The following is a 25,732-nucleotide window of genomic DNA, read 5'->3' as shown; positions in this document are numbered from 1 at the left end:
GGGGGGTAGAGGCCAGAGCGACATGGACTGGGGGTAGAGATATAAGAGAGATCACTAGAGAGTAGGATCAAGGAGGCAGGGATTGGGGGGACTGAGGGCTCTGGGGGGTAGGGTCCACAGGGCAGGGACTGAGGACTCTGCAGGGGGGCCTCTGGCATCAGGTCCTGGGGGCTCTGGAGAGTAAGATGCAGGAGGACAGACTTGGGGGAAGGGTGATGCGGTGGGAGATGAACGGAGTGGACTAGGTGCCGGGGGGGGGGAGGCTGAGGGGGGTTGTGTGGGCCCTCTGCTAGGAAGATGGTGGACTGTGCAGCAGATGAAGGGGGCACCGAAAGGCCCTTCAACAAGTCTTTCCCCCTATTTGCAGGCTCAGCAGTAGCTTGGTGTGACAGCCAGGGTGTGCCCCATGCAGAAGAGCCAAGGATGCAAAGGGGTGCAGAAATTGCTGCCTGGCAAGAAGAGAGGCAAGGCCAGCAGCAAGAAGCTGGCTAAGGGGTTCCTAAGCCCTATGCTGTCCTCATCCCCACCACAGACCACAGGCAAGAAGAAGCCAAAGAAGAAGAAAAAGAAAGCAGACCAGGATGACAGTAACTCCAGGAGCAGCGGGCATGGCAGCAGCCCCTCCACCTCTGAGGAGACAGGTTAGCAAAGCTGTGTTATAGCAATGGGTGCCAGTGGGCACAGCACCTGAGGGATGGGGGCACAGCCTGCAAGAAGTGGATGGGATGCAGGTGTGCATGGTGGAAAGCAGCTGTCACTTCTCAAAGGCCACACTGCTTCTGGCTACGGCCAGGTTGGCTTTTGCATAACATATTGCTAGCTCCAGTGGGCCCAGTGCTCCAGTGCCTTGGACCATCACTTACACCAGCACAGTGAACGGAACATGCTACCAAATGAGAATGGTAGATTTATGCCCTCTTTGCCCGGTGCACATGACCACACAAAGGGTAAGGTAGTGGAGAATCGAGTCTGTCTCCACTTTGCTGTCCCTGCTGTTTGTGAGGGAAGTGCATTATCACCTTTAGAGGTTATGGGTATAGTTACTGACTGTGCTTACTGATCAGCCAGCATACGTACAGATTGCCTGCTATACCCGTGTGTGTATGTTGGAGGGTGTGAGGCTCTGAATCTTGGGGAAACACCCTACACCCCCATGTTCATCCTTATAATATGATTGTGTAGTATCCAACGCAAAGTTTGTCATGTCGGGTGTCTTCGGAAGGCTTATGATGTACTGAGCATTGTTGTTATAGTAATGTTATAGGTTGTAATTTCATATATATAGTTATGAGGCTGAAAATGTGTCCTCATGGCTTAAAACAAGCCCAGGCAAAACTCTCCAGGAACAGAGAGGCAGTTCACACCTCATCATGGCATGTAAGGGACAAATCCAGCCTAGCCTCACAGGAACAAAGGACACTGGCCTAGGAAACAACAAAGGACCTGTTGGACTCTTGAGTGCGTAACCCCGCTTCCCTTGGTCAGTTTGGGACTACGATGAGGTAATGCTCACCTGATCCTGAAGGGAGGGGGCAAAGCCAAGAGGGAAGAAAGAACATGATAAAAGGGAGACGTTTGCCATGCTCTTCCTCCTCCATCTACAAACATCACCACCAAGCGCTGAAGCACTGATCAAAGTGGAAAGCCTGGCTGAAGAGCAACCAGCCAGCCTGTGCTGAGAAACATCTAAGTTTGTAAGGGCACTGAAAGTGTTAAGATCTGCTTAGAATGCATTCTGCTTTTATTTCATTTGACCAAATCTGACTTCTTGTACTTTAACTTATAATCACTGAAAATCTCTCTTTGTAGTTAATAAATGTGTTTGTTTATTCTACCTGAAAGAGTGCGTTTGGTTTGAAGCAAGTCAGAAACTCCCCTTGGGATAACAAGCCTGGTACATATCAATTTCTTTGTTAAATTGATGAACTCATATAAGTTTGCAGAGTCCAGCAGGCATAACTGGACACTGCAAGACGGAGATTCCTAGAGTTGTGTCTGGGACCAGAGATATTGGCTAGTGTCATTCAGTTGCACAATCCAAGCAGTTTATGTGCCAGAGGCTGTCCGTGAACAGCCCAGGAGTGGGGGTTCTCACAGCAGAGTAGGGTAACGCTGGCTCCCAGAGTCGAGGATTGGAGTGACCCAGCAGATCATCGGTCCAGATAACACCACTTTTGGTGCATACTTTTTGGAATGGGTAGCTATAAATATAGAAGCTCACACAGTCTTGAGCTGAGATTGGCCCTATTTACGTACCTGTTCATAGTGTAGAAAACTACTATTATACTGGGATAATTAGACATCCTTTTTCACTACAGTGCAATCATAGGAAAAAAAGAAGAGATTGGCTACTGTAGATCCCAGGAAATAAATCTGGGCTTTTGATGAGAAGGAATCTTGTGCATTTTAGAACCTCCACCTAGAATTATAGCCTGTTAGTACTTCTTGCTGTAGCCTTTCCTTCTGTTTTTTTAAACAAATGGTTTATTGGAAGGTTTCAGAGTAGCAGCCGTGTTAGTCTGTATTTGCAAAAAGAAAAGGAGTACTTGTGGCACCTTAGAGACTAACAAATTTATTTGAGCTCAAATCAATTTGTTAGTCTCTAAGGTGCCACGAGTACTCCTTTTCTTTTTGGTTTATTGGAAGTACATGTAGCTCCCTCATGTGGACTGTAGGAGGCATAGGACATCTGTCTGAGAGCAGGTAGTTTCACAAAACTGTAGCAAGATTTGAGATAGCTGGATATATTTTAGATTTTCTTTCACAGAGCTGAACTGCAGTTGGTTGAATGTTCAACATTTAATTGATGCAAGTCAAAATCTATCTGACCTCTAACAAACAGTATTTGGCTTGCTGGTACAGCAACAGAGTGGGGGTTAATTTCAAAACTTCTTAACTGGGGAGGTTTTCTTCAATCATGTAAAGAAACAGAACTATTCAGTTCAGTACAATTGTAGAACGCCTGTTAAAATTATGTCAGGCATCTTATTAAAATAACATTACTCACACTATTAAAACATCAGGGATTTAAAAAAAATCTGACTGTTTTGTGAAGTTAAACTTTAGAAGGGAGCAGGATTAATTTATTACAATGACAAAAGTTAGTTAGTATAACCATTGGTGGAAGCTGAGACCTAAATGGAGCAAGACTTTAAAAAATAGCTCCAGCACAGATTGCAAGAGAAATTTTTCTCAGTGGTATCATTTCACTAGCTCTTTAACTGGAGAGACAAATTAAAACTGAAATTAATCCTAGTTGTAGCAGGTAACAAACTCTCAATCTGATTTTTTGAGGGAGGATTTATGAAAACTTTCTCTCGTTTAGGACTGTAAACTTTTTGGCACAGGGACCATCTCATTTCCCTGGTTGGCAGAGCATTAAAAGCCTGAGGTGGTGTTCAAATAATGGCCAGAATTTCTCATTTCAATTTCTGCCATTCTTTTAACTCAAATGTTTAACATTCACATTGGAAAAAACACAACACTAAAGTGCACACAACTACTTTACAAAAGCGCAATAGTCATACTGGTCCAATGGACATGATGCTTGTATCAAAGTGTTATGAGTACGTATTCCTAAGTACATTTATATGAGTACAGTTGTTCTATAAATGGCATCAGTCATTGAGCTAAATACATATTTCCCCTCAACAATGAGCTTTTATGTGATAGATATTTTGTTAACAAATCTGGTTTCTTGACAGTGAGTCTGTGCTATGTTTAATGATTTTTTTATCTGTAACTTTCTCATTACCATGTGAACAGTAAAGCCAGAGGTGACAGTGATGCCATATAAGCTCTCTGCTAATAATATTTATCATTGCAACAGATAAACATCACAGCAAAAGCAAGAAGCATCAGACCCTCTCTGCTCAGTTACTTGAAATACTAAGCCTCAGGAACGATCGTGACCCAGCACAAGGTGCTGTAATGGGGATTCACATTGATGCAGAAATTAATAAGCTTTTATTATCAGCTTCCACTACTTCAGGCTCTACCCAAACAGAGCAGGACATTTCTGATCAGATCAATGAGAGCCTTCGATGGGATGGGATTCTTGAAGATCCTGCTGCTGAGGAAGAAAGACTGCGTATCTATAAACTGAACAGAAGGAAACGCTATAGGTTATATGTCCAGCAACAGCTACCCGCAGAGCCACGTCTGACTCTCAAGCATTTCCCATTACTTCAAAACAAAGATCCATACACAAATAGTGGTCAGACGGCATGTCAAAAGGATCGCTCCAGTCCTTATTTTCAGGAAAATAAAGATGAAGAGGTCATGAATGCTGAGCTAGCTACAAAAGTGTCTGAACTGCAACCAGCAGCATTACCAAATATTTCTCAGGAAGTTGTGTAAACCAGTATTGTTCTCTATTTTATATCTGTATTTAAAACAGTAATGGCAACAAAACCATTACTTTTAAACTTTGTATATACCTTTGTTCACGGCCACGTTGTTAGTGGGATTAATTCCCCATACTAACAGGGTATTCTGTTTACTTCTGCCAGACCTTTTATAAAACACTACATAGAAAGTGGACAATAAAACAATTATTTTGATGGTTTTATTAAAGGTTCTCTACATCCTACTACTCTGCCCTCAAGTACCCACTTACTGCTTATATGTTATTCATAAATAGTAGTGTCCTACTGGATTATCTCATTGCTTTTCAAACATGAATGCATTAAGCCTCACAGTACCTCAGTGAAGTGGGCAGGTGTTAGCCCATGTTGCAGATGGGGAAACTGAGGCAGTAAGTAGCTAAGTGATTTGATACTGTGCGTAGAGGGTAAGCGACATGCAGATAGGCTTACCTAAGGTCACATACAGTGCAGAATCAGGATTAAAATCCAGGTCTCAGTGCCTGGTTTGCTCTCTAACTGCTAGACAATACTACTTTCTTCTGTTACAAAAACGTATTGTATTGTTCCGTGAACTTGGAGATTTAAATCAGAAACAAAGTGTACTAAATTGAAAAGTGCCCTTTTCTCAAGTGACAGGATTGTCCTTGTCAGTATCGTGATTGCTGCAGCAACGTGCATCGGTGACAAAAATGAACTAAAAAAAAAATTAGTCTTTCACTTAATAGGCTTCCCTGCCCAATCCATCAGCCTCTCAGATGCCCTTGCTTTTCATCACACACGTCTTTCATACAAACTCCCTCAGAATACTTTTACAATATTAGAATATTTTAAAATAGCCAAGGGCAGACAAAAGGAGATGTTCTGGGGAAAAAAAGACCAAGCATCTGAAAGGAGAGAGACAAGAAGTTCTTGTAACTTCCCTCCACCTGCTCAGAAATATGTTCCTTTGATTTTAAAACACTTCTTAAACCCTGTTTGTATGCATTGGTCTTTTCTAACAACTATTGTCTTATATGCATAGGACTCCTCTGTTTTCTGTAATATTTTATCACTGAATGATCTTCTAATCCTATTGCCTTTAATTGGCTGCATGCCACTGGCACTTTTGCAATGGCAGGTTGGTTCTTTATAAATATATTCTGTTTCAAGACTAGATTCCAACGTCATTATTTGAAAACCAAGTGCTTTTGCAAAGGGGTGGACAAATGAGCAGCAAAAAAAGTAAACAAAAAACTCTATTAGGAATTAAAGAATTGGTATTTTGTTGCATCAATTCCTACCCTTCTATTGATATTAAAAATAAAATCCATAAGCCTGGAAATTCAGAAGCATTTAACAAGACAGTAGGCATCCAGACACATAAGTTCTCTGACAAGAACAGCTTGTCACAAATCAAAAAAAAAATTTTTAATATATAATAAATTCTAGTAACTTTTTATATACCGTGCCCATCACTGTGGCATCTGAGCACCTGAACTCTCCCCCCCACTTTTAAATCCACAATCAAAAGAGAGTTTTGTCTGTTTAAATACTCAGTTCATTTGAAAACAACAACTGCTTTGTTTGCAGTATGTGCCAAAATACATATCAGAAACCAGAACTAGCTCATTAGGAATAAAATGGTACCAGATGTGAAATACATGCCGTGGAGAGGATTTCCAATGGTCTTAAAAGCACTTCTTCAAGTGTCTTACTAAACTCATGAAGCCATAGCATTTGTATTATATTTTTATAGGGAATTTTATACTTGATATGGCTTATTAGAGAATTTAGCAACAATCAAGTCTGATAAAAGAAACAGAAGATCTAAGATCAGTTGAATATATTAAGTCTTTAGTTCTCAGTGAATCATGTAATAAATGATATCCAACTCTTCCACATAGTACTTACCCACTAATTTCAGTAATAACTCCCAGCCAGCCAGAGTTAACGCAGTAGAGATGAACCAGCCATTTGTGACTCTAGTTTGCATTCAAGACCAAACAACCACCAATAAGGCTTGAATTAAAAAGAGACTTCCCTACAATTATGGTTTTCATATAATTTATTACTAGTTAAATGAGAAGAAGCAAATTGAAACTTTTTTTGGGGGAGGAATCATGTCACAGAGAGCAGAACATATTGGATCTTGCACAGTGAGAACCAAGGTGTTGCAATATAGTAACCTGAATTTTTTAAAAAGCATCTTCTATCAGTTACCATCTTTTTAAAGAGGAACATCAATAAATCTGTGTTTTTAAAGCATGTGTTGTGTCCTAGACCATAGTGTAAGAGTTATTTCTAATTTAACTTGGAACAGGTCATGGTTACAATTTTAAAATAAAACTTCTCTCCAAAATCTTGTAATGAACTCAGGGGAAAAGTGATAGTGGAGTAAACCAGGCATCCATTCTAGTGCAGTATCGTGTCTCCTACAGTGGCAGGAGGAAAGTACAAACTAGCAATAATGGAATAACCTGTCCAACAGAGAAGTTATGTTTGAAACCCCTACAAACAGAGGGTGGCTTATGCCCTGTCGTAAGTGCACTTCTGGCAAACGTTAAGGAATGGTCTTAGTGGGAATGTAATGAGCATTTCTTAAATAGTACAGACTAGATTCAATGCATTGGTACTACGCTATGCTACTCATGTTGGTAGTTCTGGCCCTGATTCACATCCCAGGCAGTTCCAATAGTTTCAGTGGGGTCAAAGGTCTTGTCAGAATTCCAGGACCCATAGTCTCTTATGGGGATGGCTATTTAAACTCAGCATTCCAAGTCTCCCTTGGAAATGTTTTAGCACATCTGGGTTTGTGGGCTGGAAACAAAGAAACTACTGATTCAAGGGAATAAACAGGTACAAAAAAACCCAACAAATTCCCTCTTCCATTACACTTTCAGTCTCTTGAATCATTTCAGCTCACACTAGTACCACATTGCAGAATATACCTCTACACAGGCCATTTGTAACACCTGCCGGATCTATTTTACTGCAGCCCCAATAATAATCTCCAGCTAGGACACATTCTACATTCCTCGCTCTCCACTGAGACATTTTCCCTTGTCCCTATGCCCTGCATAAGTCCCCTTTTGAGAGGTGGTCTTGGGCTGTTGCTCTACAGGGGATGAATTTTGTCCCATGTGAGTTTGGGGAGATATATATAAAAAAAGACAAGAGCCAGCTTCTATGGAACATCCACAATACCGGTACTACACCAACAAAGAGTATAAGCCACATCTTCAAAAGCACCCACTTTCCATGCTGCTCTCCTCTCTTTCAACAAAGAAACAACAATTCTGGAGATTTAGAAAGCCACACGTTCTGGTTGGTCAAAGTGCATGATAGACAAAGACAATGTTAAGGTGCAGGTTATTCTGAAGTGATTATTCTCACCACCTCTCTCCTGCCCACTCCCCAACCCCCAGTGATCTCCAGTTGAAATGCACTCTGATTTGTTACTGCAGGGCTACTCAGGAAGCTCCGGGTATCGAAGACCTCCCTTGCCCCAGTGGAATCATCAACACCATCAGATCGAAAACTTAGACAGAATAATGATCTTTGTGAAGTCCAACAGGGAAAGCACATACATAGCTGTGGATCTAGCCAGTTGACAGTTTTGCATTCCCTTTGTTGCAATGCCTTCCTTGGCAAGTCACTCCCACATACCCCTAGGTGATGCTGCTGGATTCCCAGGTTTCTGCTTCCACCTTATGACTTCCACCCTGTGGATTTCCTAACATTTTTCCACTGTTGCAGCTCCCCTTGAGTGAGAAACAGTGCCAGCATTAGCACATACCAGATACTAGTGGTTTGAAACTAGCGGATGTCTACACTTGGATTTCCAAAATTAATTACCCCTCAGAGATAATTTTCTGCGTAATAGTCTTCACAAGTTACAGTACAGTGCCTGCAAATTCTAGTATCTGCTGCACTGACAAATAGTTGCACAAGTTTGAGGCTGGGTTAACTAACTGAAAAGTATACAAGATCTTCTGTAAGATTAGGGGAGCCTGAAGAAAGATAACCCAGTTCCTTCTATGCCTACCCAAATGCAATTTAACTCTTGTTCTAATCAAACCTCCTCCCCCCCCCCCCGCCTTAAAGGAACATCTTTAAAAACAGGCATGAATGAGATTAAAAAACATCTGTTTAAATATAAAATTCTGGATTTCCCATCAGCTAGCCTATGCCAAAGGATGTCAGCACTTTCTGCTTTATCAAGGTCCTGTGACCAAAGCTGACATGAATTATGGCTCTCTGTTTACAAGTCGCTGAATTATCTGCTAAATTTTCTGCAGCAAGAGAATTGTCATTGGTTTTACACATCAGCATGAAGAATCTTACATTTTTCCACTGTCCCAGACTCTCCCTTATCTGTGAAAGAGCAATTAACTTTTCCTCTTTGGAAACATTTCCCTTATTTTCACCTGAATACTGCAATGTGGGAGCAGGGAAGGAAATCAGCAGCTCTAAAGGAGGATAAACTGATATCTCGAAAAGCTAAATTCCCATAGAAAATTAAATGCAGGCCATTTTGAATTTATGAGCTAGGACAGAGGTAGCGACAGGTAAGTTTCCCTTAGAGTGACTGGGCAATTAGGGTTTTTTTTTACCCACTTTAGCTAGTGGAGAGTTAGTACAGTACAGTAGAAAGGGACTAGGATGGATCATAGCAAGAGAGGCAGATGTCAGTCAGCAGCCATCCAGGAGGTAATCGTTCCCAGGGTATTCTGCAGACTCCAGCTCTATGCTGGACAAGAACCGCCGCATGGACTTCCTGCAGTTGTAATCCAGAGTGGTGGTGTACACAGTTTTGGTGTGTTTTGGGTAGACAATGGTGGTGCTGGTGAAACGCAGAGGCTTGTTCCGAGGCTCAAAGTGGACCTCGACTTTGTAACTGCGCCAGGTGCAATCAGGGATGCAGACGACCGTTTGGCTGCATGAAGAAACGCCTAACCCCACCGGCATATAGACATCATCGATGAAGTGCTTGTCTGAGTCATACTTCACTGAGGAGGTGTACCTGAAACACAGAAGAGAGACCCTAGTGTGAATCTCACTTTGCTCCAGCAGCCAGTGCTCACTGGGAGATGTAGCTAGCCAAAGACACTACAGGAGGCAGGGTGATCTCCTAGCTAGGGCACTGAACTAGAACTCGATGGGTTCCATTCCCAGCTCTGCAATATGACCTCAGGCTAGCCACTTCCTCTCTCCGGGCCTCAGTTTCCTCATCTGTAAAATGGGGCTGACAATCCTGATCTCCTTTGTCATGTGCTTTGAGATCCATGGATGAAAAGTGCCGGATAAACACTAGGATTCCTAGTCCAAAGGCTTTTTTTATTTAAAATATACACATCCTCCCATTGATATCTCTTTCCATTTAGGGGAAGAGGAAAACCACCTTCTGTTTGTAGCACGCCTGGCGTTTTCATTGTTTGTCCAAGCACAATCTCTAGGCAGGATCTCCTTTTCTATTGGAATTTCCAGAAATGCCATCAGTGTAATCATCTTCTTAGCCTGGTGGGGCCTAGACAACCATTTTCAGACTCTGGCAGCACAGCCAGGCACCTAAATCCATATTTAGACTCCCTGTGGCCTGATTTTCATAATTGTCGACCCCTTGGAGCTTCCATGGAAGCAGATGCTGTTTTCTGTATTCTTATCCATCACGGGTCTTGTGGGAGTTCTTTATCCTTCCCCATCCTTGGGGTCATCAGCCAAGGCAAATGCAATTATACCCACTTGTTTCCATGAGAAAACCCACCATGGACTCGACTGGCAGAAAATAATACAATTAGTGTATTGAGCATTTCTGATGTGAAAATTAATATCAGGAATGTCTGGGTTTGTCATATGAGATGGGACTTGAAGCCTGTGTGTACCGAAAAAGATTTTCCCCCTCTGCTACACACCAGGCCTGATCCTGCATGGTACCAAGCATCAATTCCAACCTCAGGATTGGGTCCTTTGTCAACACTAGTGAAAATTTTTTAAATCCTCTATCTATCAGCATGCTGTTTGAGCGATACAATTGTTCTACTTATGCCTATAGAAAGGGAAACTTTGTTCCTTTTTACTGCAAAATTATGTCCAAAGGAACAATTCACATGCTATGAACTAAGGCAGTGTATTAAGAAAATTCCATATCTCAAAATATTAGTTTTTCCCTCCAGTTCACAGGATTACCTCTTGCTGATAAGTTAGAACCTTCTGCTATAAAACCATCAGCTTAAGAAAGTGGAATTCCTTTCTGCTAATAAAACAACCCTTTAGAAAGCTACTCCCTTTGAAGATCTTTGCTCCTGATTACCTTTCAAGTGATTAAACAGAACCCAAGATTTAGCAGCTGTACAATGAACTAAGAAGCATAATAAAGAGACACGGGAAGCCTTCCCTTGAAAATTCTTCTAGGAGGTGGTTAAAGGAAACAGAACATTCCTTTGCAAAGGGCTGGTTGAAGGCAGAAGTGGAGGAATGTACTGGCTGGGTGGAACTGAGCTTGAATCTCGGGCACAAATTGATAAATGCTATTGCTCCTTTGCACAGTACCTCTGTTAAACCTTTACTGCTTCCTATGCCCCTGGGAAGGCGAAGTTTAAACACTAACTGATTATAACACTGTATTTACCTTATTTCCTTTGGTGGCAGAGGGTCAAACTCAACTCCTTCGCCAAAGGATAAAGGGCATAACCTCGCAGGGCAGCTGGAGAGCAGAGGGTTGGGGGAGAACACAGCATTCTGCAAAAGTGCAAAGAGAGCGCCTTTAATATAGCAATTCGGTACAATCCCAAGAGGGGATGTTTATTTAGTCACCCCCTAAGTCAAGGACAAGGTTAACATTACCCAAAACAGACATATCTGTAAATGACTGACAGTTCCATGGACTTCCATGGAGACCAACGGATTTACACAATAGGTTTGCCTGGTACTTCTGGGGCATTCATACAGAGAAGGTCCTTCCCCACCATGAGGGGCTGGAGTCAGTACATCCTCCATGGATAGTATGGTGTCACTGCTTCGGGGATTTATGTTTGGGATTTTTTATCATTAATATTTTGAAAAGTGTGTATGAAACCTCTCAGCACTGGATTCATCCATCAATTCTGTACATAAATTGCAACAGAAACCTTCATGGGTTATTAAATTGCATGAACTTCCGAAGAGCCTTCCCAGCTTCCTATTTCCCAAACTCAGCTGCATCCAGTATGTACTTGCACTTCAAGAAAGAGGGAACTCTTTCTAGCTTGGGGTTTCTCAGGAATGAAATGAAGAAGTCGCACGTCTGGTCCCTTATGGGACCATATGAACTGTGAGACGCTTTCCCTTCTGCCAAGGCCCCCCAGCTGGGAAGGAGGAGCACGGTCACATGCTGAGGCGAGCACAGCACCTCCAAGCAGGCGAATTCTGCTTTTCTTTAATACAGCTTTGGAAATGCTCCTTTAAGACCCCTGGACGTTACGAGAATCTTATTGTTTGATCTTTGGCATGTCTAAGCTGTTCTCCCTTTTCCCATCTTAACAAATACATCTTTGATCTAGGTAAGCCAGTGAGGTATCCGTTATCTACAATAAAAGGCCTGATTTTCAGAGGTACTGAGCACCCCAAACTCCAAGGGAAATTAGTGAGATGCGGGTACTCAGCACCTCTGAAAAAAAATCAGCCCCCAGAATTCAGCCCCCAGAGCCCAGGCTGGTATTCTAAGGGCACTATCCTGCTGATGCCACTTTGCGGCTTTCACTCCAGCAAGACCCGAGCGTGTGACAGACCTTTAAAAAGGCCTGGTGGAAAACAACTCCAGACAGTCTGAGTGCAAGAGTGACAGGCCGTATGGAATTCCTGTCACAGGCAGAAAGCTGGGAGGTTTTGTAAATGAATAACTCAGTTTCATGATTCTACAGTTCCGCCACCAGCCACTGTTACTGATGTCTGTACTTCCATCATGGCAAGAGTGTGCTGGGCACTTTGTGGGTACAGCCCCTGCACAGATAAATTAAACAGTAAAGCAGCAGCAGTTCTGAGTGAAGGGGAAGGGAAGTCAGGTCAGTTGTTTTCGACCTCTCTCTTGTCCAGGTGCATTCTTCCAGGTGAAAATCTGTACCAGTTCTAACTGTAACGCTGATGCGACTGGGTTTTTAAATGTATGCTCAGGGCTTGGATGGATGCCGTCTTGTGTGATTTGAGACGAAAATCTAAATAAAAACAATCTACAGCCAGCTAAACAACCCAGCCTTTCCTTTACAATTTATTCATGGCAGACACCTGCCCCCTGCCCTCTGGCTTAGGGAGACGTTACCAAAAGATGCGCAAACCGTTCCGCGGAGAGGCGCTGACTTGTCAGCAAAGGGATCACGCTTTCCAGCAGCTGCTGCGCCGCCAGCCAGAGGGGAGAGAACTGGCCAAGGGCATCTCTGCACACCACAAGCAGACGAGACACGAGGATTTGTGAGCTCGGCTGTGATTCTGTCTACTCTGCCGAGCAGGAGAGCCAAAGAATCGCATCGCTCCGCAGGTAGGACCCGCATCTTTGCGGAGAGGGGACAGGCGGAGGGGGGAAGGGGTGCGCACAGGGATCCCCAGAGCCAGCCACTTTTTGTGCTGCCCTCACCCACGTTCGGTCACACCGGGAGGTGCAGCCACTGCGAAGGGTGAAGCAGGGACGAGCCCTGCTGGGGATGCACGATCATCCGGAAGGGAAACTTCCACAGCCCGAACCTAGCACCCCCAGCACAACCCCGGGCATGCACCGATAGGCCCCGGCGCCCCTCGGCGCCCCCCACCAAAGATGCCTGCCCGGGCAGCCCCGAGTCCCGCTGCCCTGTGCACGCAGCCATGCGCCCCCTGGCAGCCCCGGGTCCCTGCCCCGTGCACGTACCCATGCGCCCCCTGGCAGCCCCGGGCATGCACCCCCAACTCAGTGCACGCCCAGCGCCCCGAGCGGCACTGCCCCGGACCGTGCAATACTCACCGGCGGCGCCTGGCCCGCGGCGTCCGGCTCGGGCAGCCCGGGGGCCGCAGCGCGCTCGGGGCCGGCGGCCAGCAGCCAGTGGCTGGGGCTGGGCGGCAGGCCGGAGTCGGGGCTGTCCAGCACCCGCTCGCCGCGCCGCTTCCTGTCCAGCGGCTCGGGCCCCTCGGGCAGCGCCAGCGTCCCCACCATGGCCCGGCCCGGCAGCACTGGCCACGCTCCCGGGCCGCCGGCTCCTGGGCAGCAGGGCCCGCCCCCGGGCGCGGGGATTGGAGCGGGCGGGGCCCGGGAGTCCCACCCCTCCGCCCCGTCCCGCTGTAAGGAGAGGGCCGCCCGGGGCCGGGGCACCAGCCTGGGAAGGGGCGGGGGACCCTGCCCCTCTGAAATCCCCAGGCGCCGCATGCAGCCTCCAGACACGCCAGCACTGGGGCAGGGGGGTTCTCACCCAGCCCTGAGGTTCTGGTTGTTTCGGTCCTACAGCGAGAGCCTGCTTCGCCTCTGCTTTACGTGGCTCCGGTGCAGCACATGGAGACAAAAATGCCAGTTATTGATGGGGCCCTATTATGGGCTAAACAGCGCTCTCCCTTCTCTAGCGCCTTGCGGGTAAGGTTCTCAGAGCAGGTCACAAACTTACTTTAAGCCTCACAACAGCAGGGAATTGGCATTACCACCCTTTCACAGGTAGGGAAACAAAGGCACGGACGGCAGAGTCACTTGCCCTAGGTTACCCAGCAGACCAGTGGTCGAGACTCACGCGTACTGCTCTGTAGCACCCAGCTCGCCTCTGTCCCACTCCAGCTGAGCTAAGACACCACTCTGGTCTGTGACTCTCAGATTGTTATATGTTATTAAATTTGCAAGGAATTCTGCTTGACTGGACTTTAGGAATAAGGGGTGAAACACTGGCCCCACCGAAGTCAATGGCAAAGCTCCCAGTGACTTCAACGGAGCCAGAATTTCACCCAGAGCATCTCCACCCACCAGTCACTGGGTCAGTACTTCTAGACGGCTGAGCTGAGAGAGACAGCAAATCCGTACAATAGTGGAAGTGGAGATCCTGTGCTGATGCAGCTGCCCATCAGTACCACTCCATGAGTCTGTCCTGGCTTTTGTTATGAAGACGAGTAAGATCTAGTGCTGTTCCTGTCTACACAAGCCAGGCAGCCATCAGGGTCACAGCCTTGCCCGTCCTTCCAGAGCTTGACACTAACCCTTCTGCCTGCCTGAACAAAGGTACTGTTAATCCAGGACGTTATTTATCTGCCTGCGGTCTCCCTCAGAGGAGGAAACAAATGGATTTTCCTACACTGGCCTACTGGGGACCTAAAGGGCTAGTGGCCCCTACTTCACTGTAGTCACATTCCAGCAGCCAGCACTCCCTGCCTCCAACGGTTTCAAATTGGGCCAAATGCAACCTGCATAATTTATGGTGTAAACATCTTCACATCCCCTCATTTAACTCAAATTCACCCCTGTCCAGTCCCACAGTGTATGACTGTACATCCTGCACACCCCAAGAGAGGGCTGAGTCACAGTTTTGAAGCCGGGAGTGACACTCTTCCGCGTTGTCCCTGTACAAAGTCACTCCCCTGATTTTATCAGCTTGGAAGTAGGTTTAGTTATTAACGCAAACAGCCGAGCACTCATTTGGCTATATATTTCAGATCTTGTGACTCCAGGGGAGCAGCCTATTTACTGAAACCATGTGCAAGTGTGAAATATAACTGCTGAGGGATTATTTATCTTTGGTGTCACTGCATTTTTTAAACTCATAAAGGCAGATCATAAAACAGAGGCTTGGTACCTAGCTAGGGCACGTGTGTACTGTACTCCAGAGGTGGTCTGAAGACAGGCTGCTGCCCTAGACCCTCCTTCCAGCTTTAAACGGTTTATATTCACCCTGGAGAAAAATCTCAGCGACCACAGAAGAAACATGAAAAACGCAGCCACATGGAACATGAAACCGCGCTGCCAAGGTAGTTCAGAGCAGCAAACCCTGAGCTAGATTTACATTTCCCCTGCCCTAGCACACACGGGAGGAGCTCTAAGAAGCCATGGTCGAAGTCAGAGCTTTCTGAGCACCTGATTGTCACTGCTTGGGAGGGAGGGGGAAAATATGGCTGTGCTGTTACTCCATCTAGAATTGCCGGGGAAAAGGTGTGGCTACATAATTCAGTCAGAGCCCAGGGGGTGGGGGGGTGTTTATTTATAAGGGGTCAAGTGGATATGATTTCCTTTAATTTCAGCAACCTCCGAGATCCTCTGGCAATGTCCCTGTGTTTATTCAGAGCAGCCAGCAGTGCGCGTTCCCAGAGCCTAAAACCTGAGCTCCTTATTCAGGCTGCTATCCTGCAAACTCTTCTGAACATGCTTAACTTTACTCCTGGGAGTAGTCCCACTGGAGTCACACACATGATGTTAGGCACTCGTGTTAAGGGTTTGTGGGATCAAGGCCTAGTAGGGCTTTGCCTGCACACAGAAGTTGCACCAGTACAATGGTGTAGACGCTTCCTACACTGACAGAAGGTTTTTTCTCTTAGTGTAGTTAATTTACCTCTCTGGGAGAAGGTAGCTAGGTCGATGGAATCCTTCCATGTACAGCAGGGCGTTAGGTCGACCTAACTATGGAGCTCAGGGTGTGAAAATTTTACAAGCCAAGTGATGCAACTAGGTCGACCCAAAGTTTTAGGTGTAGGCCAGGCCTTAAAGATGCTATTTAAAAATGATTTAGTTAATCTGGGGCAAACCCCTCTGGGCGCACACTTATATTGTCTTAAATACATTTTGTCTAGCAGCTTAGCCTGCCCTTGTAAATTTATAAGGGCAGGCTACACCACTATAAACCAGGTTTAAACTGATATGAGTGACTCCACACCAAAGTTGCACTAATTCAGTTTAAAGGCACACTTTTTATTAAAGCGATGCAACTTTGTGTATAGGCCATAGTCCTTTCCAAGGCAAACTTCCACTTATGATTTTGCCCCAATAAATAGCACTTGGCTGGTTAATTGAATTTCTGAATGGCCACTGCTACTGAGGCAAAGTTGATGGGGGTGCAGAGGGCAGAGGATCAGAGGGAAAGGTCTCCAGATTCCTGTAGTACTAGGAAGGCTAATGGAATGGCTTTTGGAAAATCCTAATTAAATAATCATGCAGCATCATCAGATTTGATGGGGAAGACTCCTCTAGGGGAAAGAAAATCTTTGCTGGCAGCCAAAGCAAACACATTGCTGTACAGTAACACACAATCTAGCCTGATGGGCCCAGCACAAGTGAACCCAAACCCTTCAAAAGAATTCCTTCGCTACCCCCAAATTAAAACCAGAACAGAGCCTTCAGCCAGAGGCGTCTGTGGTTTGCAGCTATGTACTGCTGGGAACTCCGGATACTTATTCCTAAAGGAATTTACATTCCTTTGAAGAAATGCTATTAGGTTGTTTGTCTTCACTGAAAAATGTGGATTTAAAAAAAGTACATTAAAAACCTGAATCAAATCAGCGGAGTCAGAGCAAAAGTGCTAGACAGGTGGTTTGTTGCTTTTGCTTTAAATACACCCAAGGCCGGACATTTTGGTCTCTCTAACACTGGGAAAGCAGATCACCTTTAACTTCCAAATCTCCCATCAAAAACCCTTTATGAAATGAGAGGCCCCGAAAGGCTCAAGGAGCCATGTCCAAGCTAACACGATTATTATTTCAGAGTTGCCACCAAGCTCCTCAGATCAGAGGCCACTCAGCTGATAATGTAGTTAGAGAAATGTAATGGGGGTGCAGTGGGGGAAGCTAGATTTCCACTATCAAGAAGTCTGAATTTACAACATGCTAAAACTGCCAAAAGATGATGGATTTATTTCATTTAGAACTTTGGTCCGTTCAGCAGAGGCCAACACTTCCATAAAGAGCTAAAATGGAGATGAGGCAGGAACACACCAGATCGCTCCTCTCTGTACAGCTTTAGTAAAAGCACCAGTGTCATGGTCCCAAAAGCCGTCACTCCTTGCAGAAAGCCAAAGAGTTCAGTGTCCTGTGTTTATTGCCTTCTCTTTACTGAAGTCCACTAAATCAAATGCTAAACCTGATTTGACAGCCTGGAGCAAGAGTCTCTCATGTTCATATTGCACCTTTTACCCTGAAGAATCCCGAAGCACTTCCACAAGCTGCATTCAGGGACCATTCACCTACCACTGCAATGTGGCAACTGTTAGACAGTGCACAGCAATGTTACGTTCTAACTTAGAACAGACGGTAAAGAACATCAAACCCAACTGATAATGCAAGTTAAAGAACCCTCTCTTATGAAAAATGTCATGGGAACTTTAATAACTACAAGTCACCAGGTTCTAGGTTTTACCCCTCATCTGAAAGACACAAAAGTGGTATATGGGGGTCTGGCTTCAGGACTGATTCAGAGCATGTCTCCTGAATCACTATCCCCTCCTTCATCAAGTGCCTTGGTTGTCTTTGAACATTTCCCATCCAAGGGCTGACCCAGCCCAGCACTGAGAGCTGATGGGACACAGCACCAAGTTACTGCTCAACTTCAACCAAAGAGGAAGAGGTTTGTGAGACCGTGGGTGCAGTGTGCAATTCCAGTGTGGGTCACAAATGCTCCTGTCGCTCCATGTAAGATGGGAGGGAAATTATTTTCAAAAGTGACTAGTGATTTTAGATGCCCATTGTGAGATCCCTTAAAGGAGCCCACACTCTCAGCCCCTCCTGAAAGCCTGGCTGGCCCCTTTAAGGCATCTCAAGGTGGGCACCCAAAATCACTAGTCTTTTGAAAATCTTTGCCAGTGTGTGTAAGTAACAGCTTGTTTGCCCATCTCATTTGCCTCCACTGATGCCTGCATGCATCCAGGATACAAGTAATTTATCAGGACCCTTGTTCCACAGGGGACTTTCCACACAGGCCCAGCTTTCTGAGCTTAATCAGTCATCACACAATAGCTACACTGATGTTGGTCCAGAGGAGAAATCAATGAGAGAGAAAACACAACAGGAGCAATCTGAGTTATTTGATAATGATGGAAAAATCATTTCCAAACAATGGGAAATTCCAGGCTTCTCACCCCAGCACGGTCTGTGAAAACATAAGGTGCTTGAATCACACTCAGTTAAACTACAAGGCAGGTGATTTAACATGTGCTCTATAAATGTTTGTTTCACTGGGATGCAGACTAAATTCATGAACATCAACTGCATGTAACTCTGGTTATTAGAAGTCCTGATCAGTTTCCAGCAGTTCCCTCTGCTGCACAGCTCAGAATCATTGCTGTGTCATTGCTGGGGTGGAGCACCTTTCCAAACACATTAAACCCTGTGTTGGAGGATGCACTCCTCTTCCACTCTCAGTTGCTGGTAGCAGCTGGGATTCTGGCAGGTGGCTCACTCTTCCCCTTAGCAATTGGATCTAGTTCCTCACGGCACCCAACAGGTTCACTTCTGTTTGCTGCCTAATATGGCCCCTTTTTAACCAACATGAAGAAAGCACTGTGGTCTAGTGACATCTCAGCACAGAGCCAGGAGCCACAAACTCCTCTGTGTTATACTGACTCACTGGGTGGTCTTGAACAGGTCACAAGATTTTGGTACCTCTCCTTTCCCCTCTGTAAAATTGACATAACATTCACCTACCTCAAGAGGTGCTTGGGAAGCTCAGTTAACATTTGTAAAGCGCTCTGTACGTGCTAAGCGTTACCAGCAGGCAGGAAACTGAGCTCTGTTTGCAATAAAGCTGAAAATAAGCAAAGGGTTTGGTGAGATTAACAGAAATGTTTGCTATATTTTCCATTTCACTATTTCCTGCCCTGAATGATAATTACTGCTCCTTTTATTAACTGTATCCTCCTGGGCACTCCAGAAGAAAAGATCCCCAAGAAAATGGCCCTTTTAACAAGGTCACGAGATGCACAACCTGCTGAGAGCCTACGAGGTGACCCAGTGCAAGAACATCTCAACACAAGACAAGACAGAGTCAAAACATTGAACCAGTCCACGTCCTCTCGTGCTGTAACTGAACTCAGTGACATATTCATCAATATCAGCGTAGATCACTTTGCAGCGTTAGAAAATGGGTTTCATGGTGGTTTGGACAGAACAAAATCAACACAAACAGGAAAGGGATTTTTTATTTGCAGCCTGATGAGCTAACAAATCAACCAACAGAACACTAAAAAATGTTCATCTTGTACTACCTGAATTCGGGCAAGCCTGTCTTGGAAAATATATAATATCAATACTGGGAGGATTGCAGCTGACGTTCTGCAGTGCATGCTTTTATTAATAAAAGCCAATGGCTACCACAACATTGCACATACAACTACATACAAAGAACATTATTAAGGTTGCAAAGTCAAGAACTCAAAAGTTAGGAAACGCCAGAATTAAGGTTGTCTCTGGAAAAAATAGTAAGGGATCACGGAATTAAAGATTGTATCATATTGCACACACACACGAGGGTGCTGAATTAAGGTTGCACAGAAAAAGAATTAGTCCTGGCATTTCCTAACTTTTGAGAGCTTGACTTTGCAACCTTCATGTTATTTTAACATAGTTTTTTGGTGTGTAACTTCCTAGATTTTTAAAAAAGCAAACTGAAGAAACAGAAAATCCATTATGAAGCATTATATCAACACCACATGGGTCGTCAGTAAGGTTGGAACCTTTAGATCCACCTGACAGAGCTAATGGAGTAACTACTAGCAGTGGTAGGCTGTCATCCTTTATTGGGAACAGCTCTAGAGAGATACAGGACACTTTGCTGGGTTTCATAGACATTTGCTTACAGCAGAGCGATGATGAGACAGACACCTGGGCATGAAAAATTTCAGCCCAAACAGTTAGGATTTGGCAAAGGTATAAGGAATAGAAAACAGGGTCTTATAATGGGAAATGTCAGGCAACCTTAATGATAGCCAATAGGTGGTGCTACCAGCCCCACCTATACCAACTCACTCACAGAGGAATGTGTTTTGTTCAAACAACTTGTCATATAGCCAGAAATAAAACATTTCAGCTCATGTAAAGTACAGCATGTTAAAGAGCCAACCTGTCTTAAATTGCCTGTTGACGGGAACACCTCTGTCACCCCTCCCAACCTGCAATCAGGAGAAACTCACTATAACTCACATGATATAACCCAGAGAGTCACATTCATCACTGCAAATTTGGTGAAAGAGGTGCACATTTCTGGCTGATCACTTGATGGAGGAAGAGCAAAGGGAAACATACTGGAAAGAGAAATGAACCACTGACTCTCAGAGCAAAAGAAGTGGACTAAAATAAAATAATATTTATTGTATTCTAAAAGTCACCGACTTTTCATTATTAATAATGGAAACAGGAGGTTCCCCGAGAAGTCTTTTCTGGAAGGTAAACAGCAGAGACATTACAAATCATCATCTAATTATTGACTAACACAAGATTAACTTTCCTGGACTGCCTCCCACCTGGGCTGGGCAGGGAAGAATCCCATTGGCTCTGCTGCTACTAATACAAATACTGTCTGTGAAAGGTCACTTTGCTGGAGCCATAGAGATATGCGAGGTGGAAAGATGATAAGAGGGAAACTCCATCTGCTAAGAGAGGGGAAGAAATGAGATACAGAAAGGTTTGTAAAAGTTTACAAGGCCAGCATGTGTCATACTATACCATGAGCACCACGCAAGAGGATTTTAAAACACATCAGGTAACACTCGGTGGTGGATACAAAGATAGGAATATAATTCTTCATGCAAACGCCCTCAGGACAAAGGCTGCATTCTGTGCAGTGCAGGTGTGTGTGTATGGGCACGTGTACACACAGCTGTCAGATTCCCTCCCCCCAAAGGCAAATCGGATCCAGTTTGTTCGGTATAAATTGCTACAAAACACAGGCTAGAAGAGGATCATTAGTAATGATTTAATTGGCTTTCGTGTCACACTCCAATATACATCAAGAAATTACTTCCTGCACAGAAAACTTTAAAAGGTATTTTATACAGAAACACAATTTCTTTATCCTCAGAAAATGTACAACTCAGCCAGCTGACACTTACACTTTCAGAAGAGCCCACTCTGATAAATACCAAAGAACAAGAGAAGAAAATTTCAAATCAAGGAAGACAAATGCAAACATGTCCTTTACAGGGTACAATTCAATGCACCTGGGTTTCTAACGTTCTTCTGATTTGTTTATTATTTTTGTTAACCTTTCCTTTTATCTCTAGAATTCTGAATGGCAAAGAATGACAATTTAGGAGTCTCCAGGGTAAAGAAACATGGAAATAGTTCAGATTTCATCCCCACAAAGTATATTACAGCACTGACCACGCTATTGCTAATTTTCATTGGGAGGAAAAAAATAGTTTAAAGTGAAGTTACTAGTCCAGCACGCAGATAATGAATCTATGCAAACAACCTGCATTCCCATATGGCTTGTCACTGCATTTGGTAATAATAATAACAACCCACATTGAGTTTAATTATTTGTTCTGCAGGAAAGGCAGACTACACACCCTCTTTTCTTAGGTTGTCTTTTGTAAACTGATCAGTAAGAAGTGCAAACACCACTCCCTGAGAATGCAGGTTGTAAAACTAGCAGAAGGGTCAGAAACAATAATCAGCACCTAGAGGAAGTGGTGTGATCCAACAAGAGGCTTTCTGATAAGGTTTCAGAAGTTCACATAATTGGAGCTTGTCGTCACCCCTTTTAGCCAAGTTTACAGAAATTCCTACCACTGCTAACACTGCTTCAGGTGCATGCTCAGCGATAGAGGACTCCCCAGTGTACGTGTCTGGCTGCCTCCAACATCTGTCTACACTAGGACTCCCAGCATTTTAACACCAGCACACCATTCGAACCAGTTTAATAGTAAGAGTTTTTTGTAAAGGTTTCCTCGTGTAGACGAGGTTAATGTAGGTGTTACAATATCTCAACTTTCATTTAGGTGTCAGTACTTATTTTAACAGTTTTGGTCAGATACAAATGATTTTATCTGCTGATTTACCAATTCTACTGTAATCAGTCTCTCAGTTCATAAACTATTAGGACACAGGCTGATTTATCAGTCTTGGAAAAATCACTATTACTAGCCCAGGCACAGAATCTACTGTCCCACTCACACGGGGCTGATACGGGAAAAACACTGGAGCTTATGTTTTCAAAAATGACTAGTGATTGGGTGCCCAACTCGAGTCACCTTAAAGAGGCCTGATTTTCCAAAGGCACTAAACATCCAACTTCTGAAAATCAGGCCCACTGAAGGTGTCTCAAGCCAGAAATCCAAAAATCACCAATGACTTTGGAAAATGCAGGCTTAATATATTATTTGCCAATACAAAAAAAATAAAAATAATAGCAAAACTTCTTATTCCAACAGAACTGTTCGCAGCTGGCCTATAATCATATGAGAATGATACTTGGGGAATGTTAAAGGGAAGTGAAGGAAAGTTATGGGACCTTTTCCAAAACATTAATATCTGATTCCACTTTTAAAAACCTATGACAGAAACATGGTCACCCCAACCACTGAATGCTGGGAATGAGCCAGATACAGAGAAGGTAGGAACTTCAGCAGTTTGCCTTACCACATGCTGGAAATTAGCAAATTATGGCAAAGGAAACAAGGCAGGGATGGAGCATGAATATTAGATTTGTTCAAGACCTAGACATCAATAAAGGTCTTTTGAGGAGGGACAGGAGAGTATTAATGCTCAGTAACATGAATAGTTATCTTCATTTAGGGCCCATCAAGTAAACTATCAGTAAAGGAAATGCAGTAATGCAGAATATTGCACGTATTGCAACCGTTATCAGTTATTTGAGCAGCGTTTGGTTCAGGTTTTTGTTTTATGACATCCAGTTTTTAACAGATCTCTATCCTACTTGTAACAGGATCGAAACAAATCCCGCACCACTGCATGGGCTACCACCAGTCTCCTCAGCTATGAGCACGGAAGCCATAATCCAGGATAGAGGGGGTGGGGGTGTGTGTGTGTGTCCCTCTCTCCCTTCGCACATGGGAAGGAGCAGGTGGAGTGAGAGGGGACAGGACAGCACAAAAAGATGAACATGAAGCTAGTGTCAGGCCAGATTTTTAGTCTCAACAAGGACATTTCTAATTTGGTGGCCCCCACTCCTGAGTGTCACAGGAACTCTGGAGGGTTTTTAATTTTAGACACAGGTCTGTGCGTGTGGAGTTTGGTTAAAATAAATCTGTACTTGATCTGGAATGTTCTCTCCCTCTCCCGCAAGTGAACTACATATCCCTGAACAGTGGCTGCAAACACTAACCAACCTGTATCTACAGCAGGTCCCAAATCAATATTATAATGAGAAGCAAGCTGGAAGTGCCGTGGAGTGCGATTCTCCTGAGACGACTGCTAGTCAGCTGCAGTGACTCCTCACCTGACACAAACACCGCATGCATGTGCCTCCTGCAGAATGGGTAGGAAAGCATGGATTACAATACGGAAGCTGCACATGAACTCTCCTGCCACCGAAATCCCTGTAGTCTTGTATCATCACCTGGTCTGAAACACACCTTTAGCACTAGGTGGAGAGATTGCCAGGGGGTTTGGGAAGAAATCCAGTGGTGATAATGAGGTGATTTGTGTCACTCAGTTAAGGCTTCTCAGGCAAGCATGTGTCAAGATGAGCACTTTTCACACAAACACTTTACAATTTAGATCCATCAACCCAAATCCTGCTGTTACTGAAATCAAGGAGCATTTTGTGGCTGACTCCAATGGGAACTGGATTGCAACTCCGGTTACTTTAAAACAAGCTGTGTTGTGAGATTTGGGGCCCAATTCTCCCCTCAGATATTCCAGTGCAAATCTGGAGCCACTCAATACAAGTTGCAACAGCGTAAGCGAGAGGAGAACCAGGTCCTTTAAATTTAAAGCCAGTGAGAGGGTTCCATCCTGTGAAGAAATCCTGGCAGCAGCAGGCCTATGATTAAAACTAACATTTCCAGCGGCTCTGCCTTCAGGGCAGCAATGGTGCCAAAGTGGCACACCCATCTTCTGGACTCCAGCTGGCATGAAACAGGCGGCCACAAGCATGGTGGGATAGTACCATTTGGTGCTTGGCTTCCAAGGCCTTATTCCATGAACAGCCCTTTGTGGAGGAGGGAGAGAGGTGTAGTGTGGGTTAGAGAGGGCGGGGTAGCCCAGTGCACGTGAGAAAATAATGAGAAGCTGAAGACAGCTTCAGCAGATGTAGAATTTGGCCTTAAAGCAGCAAAAGCAACAGAGACTACTGGCTTGTTAACAGTAAGGTGTGATTTGACCTGTGAATGCAGTGATTTTGCCCCCTCCTTGCTTCCCACAGAGGGTTCTCCTTGCTGTTTTACTGATAGCTTGACCACACGCTCCTGCCCTCGGAGCACAGGGGAGACATTGCAGCGTCCTGTCCTGGGCATTTATAAAGGAGCTCAGTAGAGTCCTGGGGGCCAGGAGCCAGCGATTTAAGGGGATCTTATTTTTAAAGAAACAAGCAGCTCTATGATGGGGAAGGAATGTCGTCTTGTCACTTTCAGGGCAGAGTCCAACACTGGGAGACCCCAAATGGGAACTGCAGCTAGACGCTGAGAAAGTAGCATTGTATGAGCAGCTGGCGAACTTTGGATGTAATTCAATCAAAGCATTTTCATAGCCTGCAGTCTCCAACTCACTGCATCTCCTCCAAGCTGTGGGCCTGGAGAAGCCCCAGTGAGACAGGTTTCCCTCGGCTAATCTATCCCTGGGGCACAGAGCTCTGGAAAGATTCATCCCTTGCCAAAATCATGCTGCTTCTCCATTCAGAAGAATATGGTTAATGCCTCTCAGGGCGTGGCATGGATTCGGCAGCTATTTTTCTGTGATGAAGTGTAGGATAATGGGGAGCCTGCACAAGACCTGGCCAAAGTTGCTTCGGGGCAGCAGATGTTGCTTCTGTCCATCTACAGTCTCTTCTTGATGAGCTTCTCCAGTTTTCGTATTCGGGAGGACTCCTGCTCAGGTGTGGGAGCCGTCAGGGACATGGAGCTGGTGTTCTCTCCCCCAGAGGGAGGGGTGGGAAGCCTCTGGCGGAACAGTTCCAACATACTGCTTTGCTCACTTCTCTTTAGGCCCTGTTAAGAAACAAAAAAAAGTGGAATTACAATACACAGTGAGAGCACTACTGAACCTGGACAGTGGATGCTGGAAAAGAGCTACTGCAGACCCAGGTTCAAATCTCAGTCTTCTCTTCCTCCCCTGCAAGGGCAGGATACAGCCACCCCACTGTTCTAGACAAAGGAAAGCTAAGCCTGAAGCCAGGGATTGAACTCCCAAGTCAGTAGGTAAAGGGAAAGCAGGGTAAGTGGCATCAATCAGTAGCAGCTCTCCAGGCTTTCAGAGCAGGGAGGATGCATTTGTTCTGTAAATTGCCTTTTCATACTTCAGAAGCCCCACACATTTCT

General features: G+C 44.7%; 3 protein-coding genes across 12 annotated transcripts in view; 1 reads left to right on the top strand and 2 right to left on the bottom strand.

Moving 5' to 3' along the window:
* Nucleotides 1–406: 406 nt before the first annotated feature.
* Nucleotides 407–4,359, top strand: LIAT1 (ligand of ATE1). Its single transcript, XM_077836735.1, has 2 exons — nucleotides 407–641; nucleotides 3,830–4,359. Exons 1-2 carry the CDS (start codon nucleotides 407–409, stop codon nucleotides 4,357–4,359), a joined length of 765 nt encoding a protein of 254 aa, XP_077692861.1.
* Nucleotides 4,360–8,528: 4,169 nt separating this feature from the next.
* Nucleotides 8,529–13,500, bottom strand: RFLNB (refilin B). 2 transcript variants are annotated; one of them, XM_077836405.1, is made up of 3 exons: nucleotides 13,308–13,500; nucleotides 10,975–11,107; nucleotides 8,529–9,369 (listed from the first exon to the last, which is right to left on the bottom strand). In XM_077836405.1, exons 1-3 carry the CDS (start codon nucleotides 13,498–13,500, stop codon nucleotides 9,039–9,041), a joined length of 657 nt encoding a protein of 218 aa, XP_077692531.1. In that variant the 3' UTR covers nucleotides 8,529–9,038. The 2 variants fall into 2 exon arrangements, with proteins under 2 accessions (XP_077692531.1, XP_077692532.1); XM_077836406.1 differs by having other exon boundaries at nucleotides 10,975–11,084; nucleotides 13,312–13,500.
* The window catches only part of VPS53 (VPS53 subunit of GARP complex), a 100,207-nt gene continuing 85,509 nt past the window's right edge, over nucleotides 11,035–25,732 (bottom strand). For 3 of the 9 annotated variants that reach the window (XM_077836401.1, XM_077836403.1, XM_077836404.1), the window contains one exon: nucleotides 21,189–25,402. In XM_077836401.1, coding sequence (XP_077692527.1) covers nucleotides 25,232–25,402 — 171 coding nt within the window. In that variant the 3' untranslated portion in view covers nucleotides 21,189–25,231. Of the gene's footprint in view, nucleotides 11,085–18,353; nucleotides 18,388–18,941; nucleotides 19,042–19,544; nucleotides 20,882–21,188; nucleotides 25,403–25,732 lie in introns of those variants that run through there. The other 6 variants (XR_013348235.1, XR_013348236.1, XR_013348237.1 and 3 more) reach the window with 6 other exon arrangements.

This window comes from Eretmochelys imbricata, chromosome 17, assembly GCF_965152235.1.
Source record: "Eretmochelys imbricata isolate rEreImb1 chromosome 17, rEreImb1.hap1, whole genome shotgun sequence".
Lineage (NCBI taxonomy): Eukaryota > Metazoa > Chordata > Testudines > Cheloniidae > Eretmochelys > Eretmochelys imbricata.
This window is presented reverse-complemented; position numbering and strand designations above follow the sequence as displayed.

Excerpts from the sequence above, each read along its gene's own strand:
- LIAT1 (XM_077836735.1), top strand. The coding sequence starts at position 407 with ATGCAGAAGAGCCAAGGATGCAAAGGGGTGCAGAAATTGCTGCCTGGC. Across the intron at positions 642-3,829 it reads CTCCACCTCTGAGGAGACAG|ATAAACATCACAGCAAAAGC; the intron begins GTTAGCAAAGCT and ends TCATTGCAACAG.
- RFLNB (XM_077836405.1), bottom strand. The coding sequence starts at position 13,500 with ATGGTGGGGACGCTGGCGCTGCCCGAGGGGCCCGAGCCGCTGGACAGG. Across the intron at positions 11,108-13,307 it reads GGGCCAGGCGCCGCCGGTGA|GCGCTCTCTTTGCACTTTTG; the intron begins GTATTGCACGGT and ends GCTATATTAAAG. Across the intron at positions 9,370-10,974 it reads CTGCCACCAAAGGAAATAAG|GTACACCTCCTCAGTGAAGT; the intron begins GTAAATACAGTG and ends TCTGTGTTTCAG.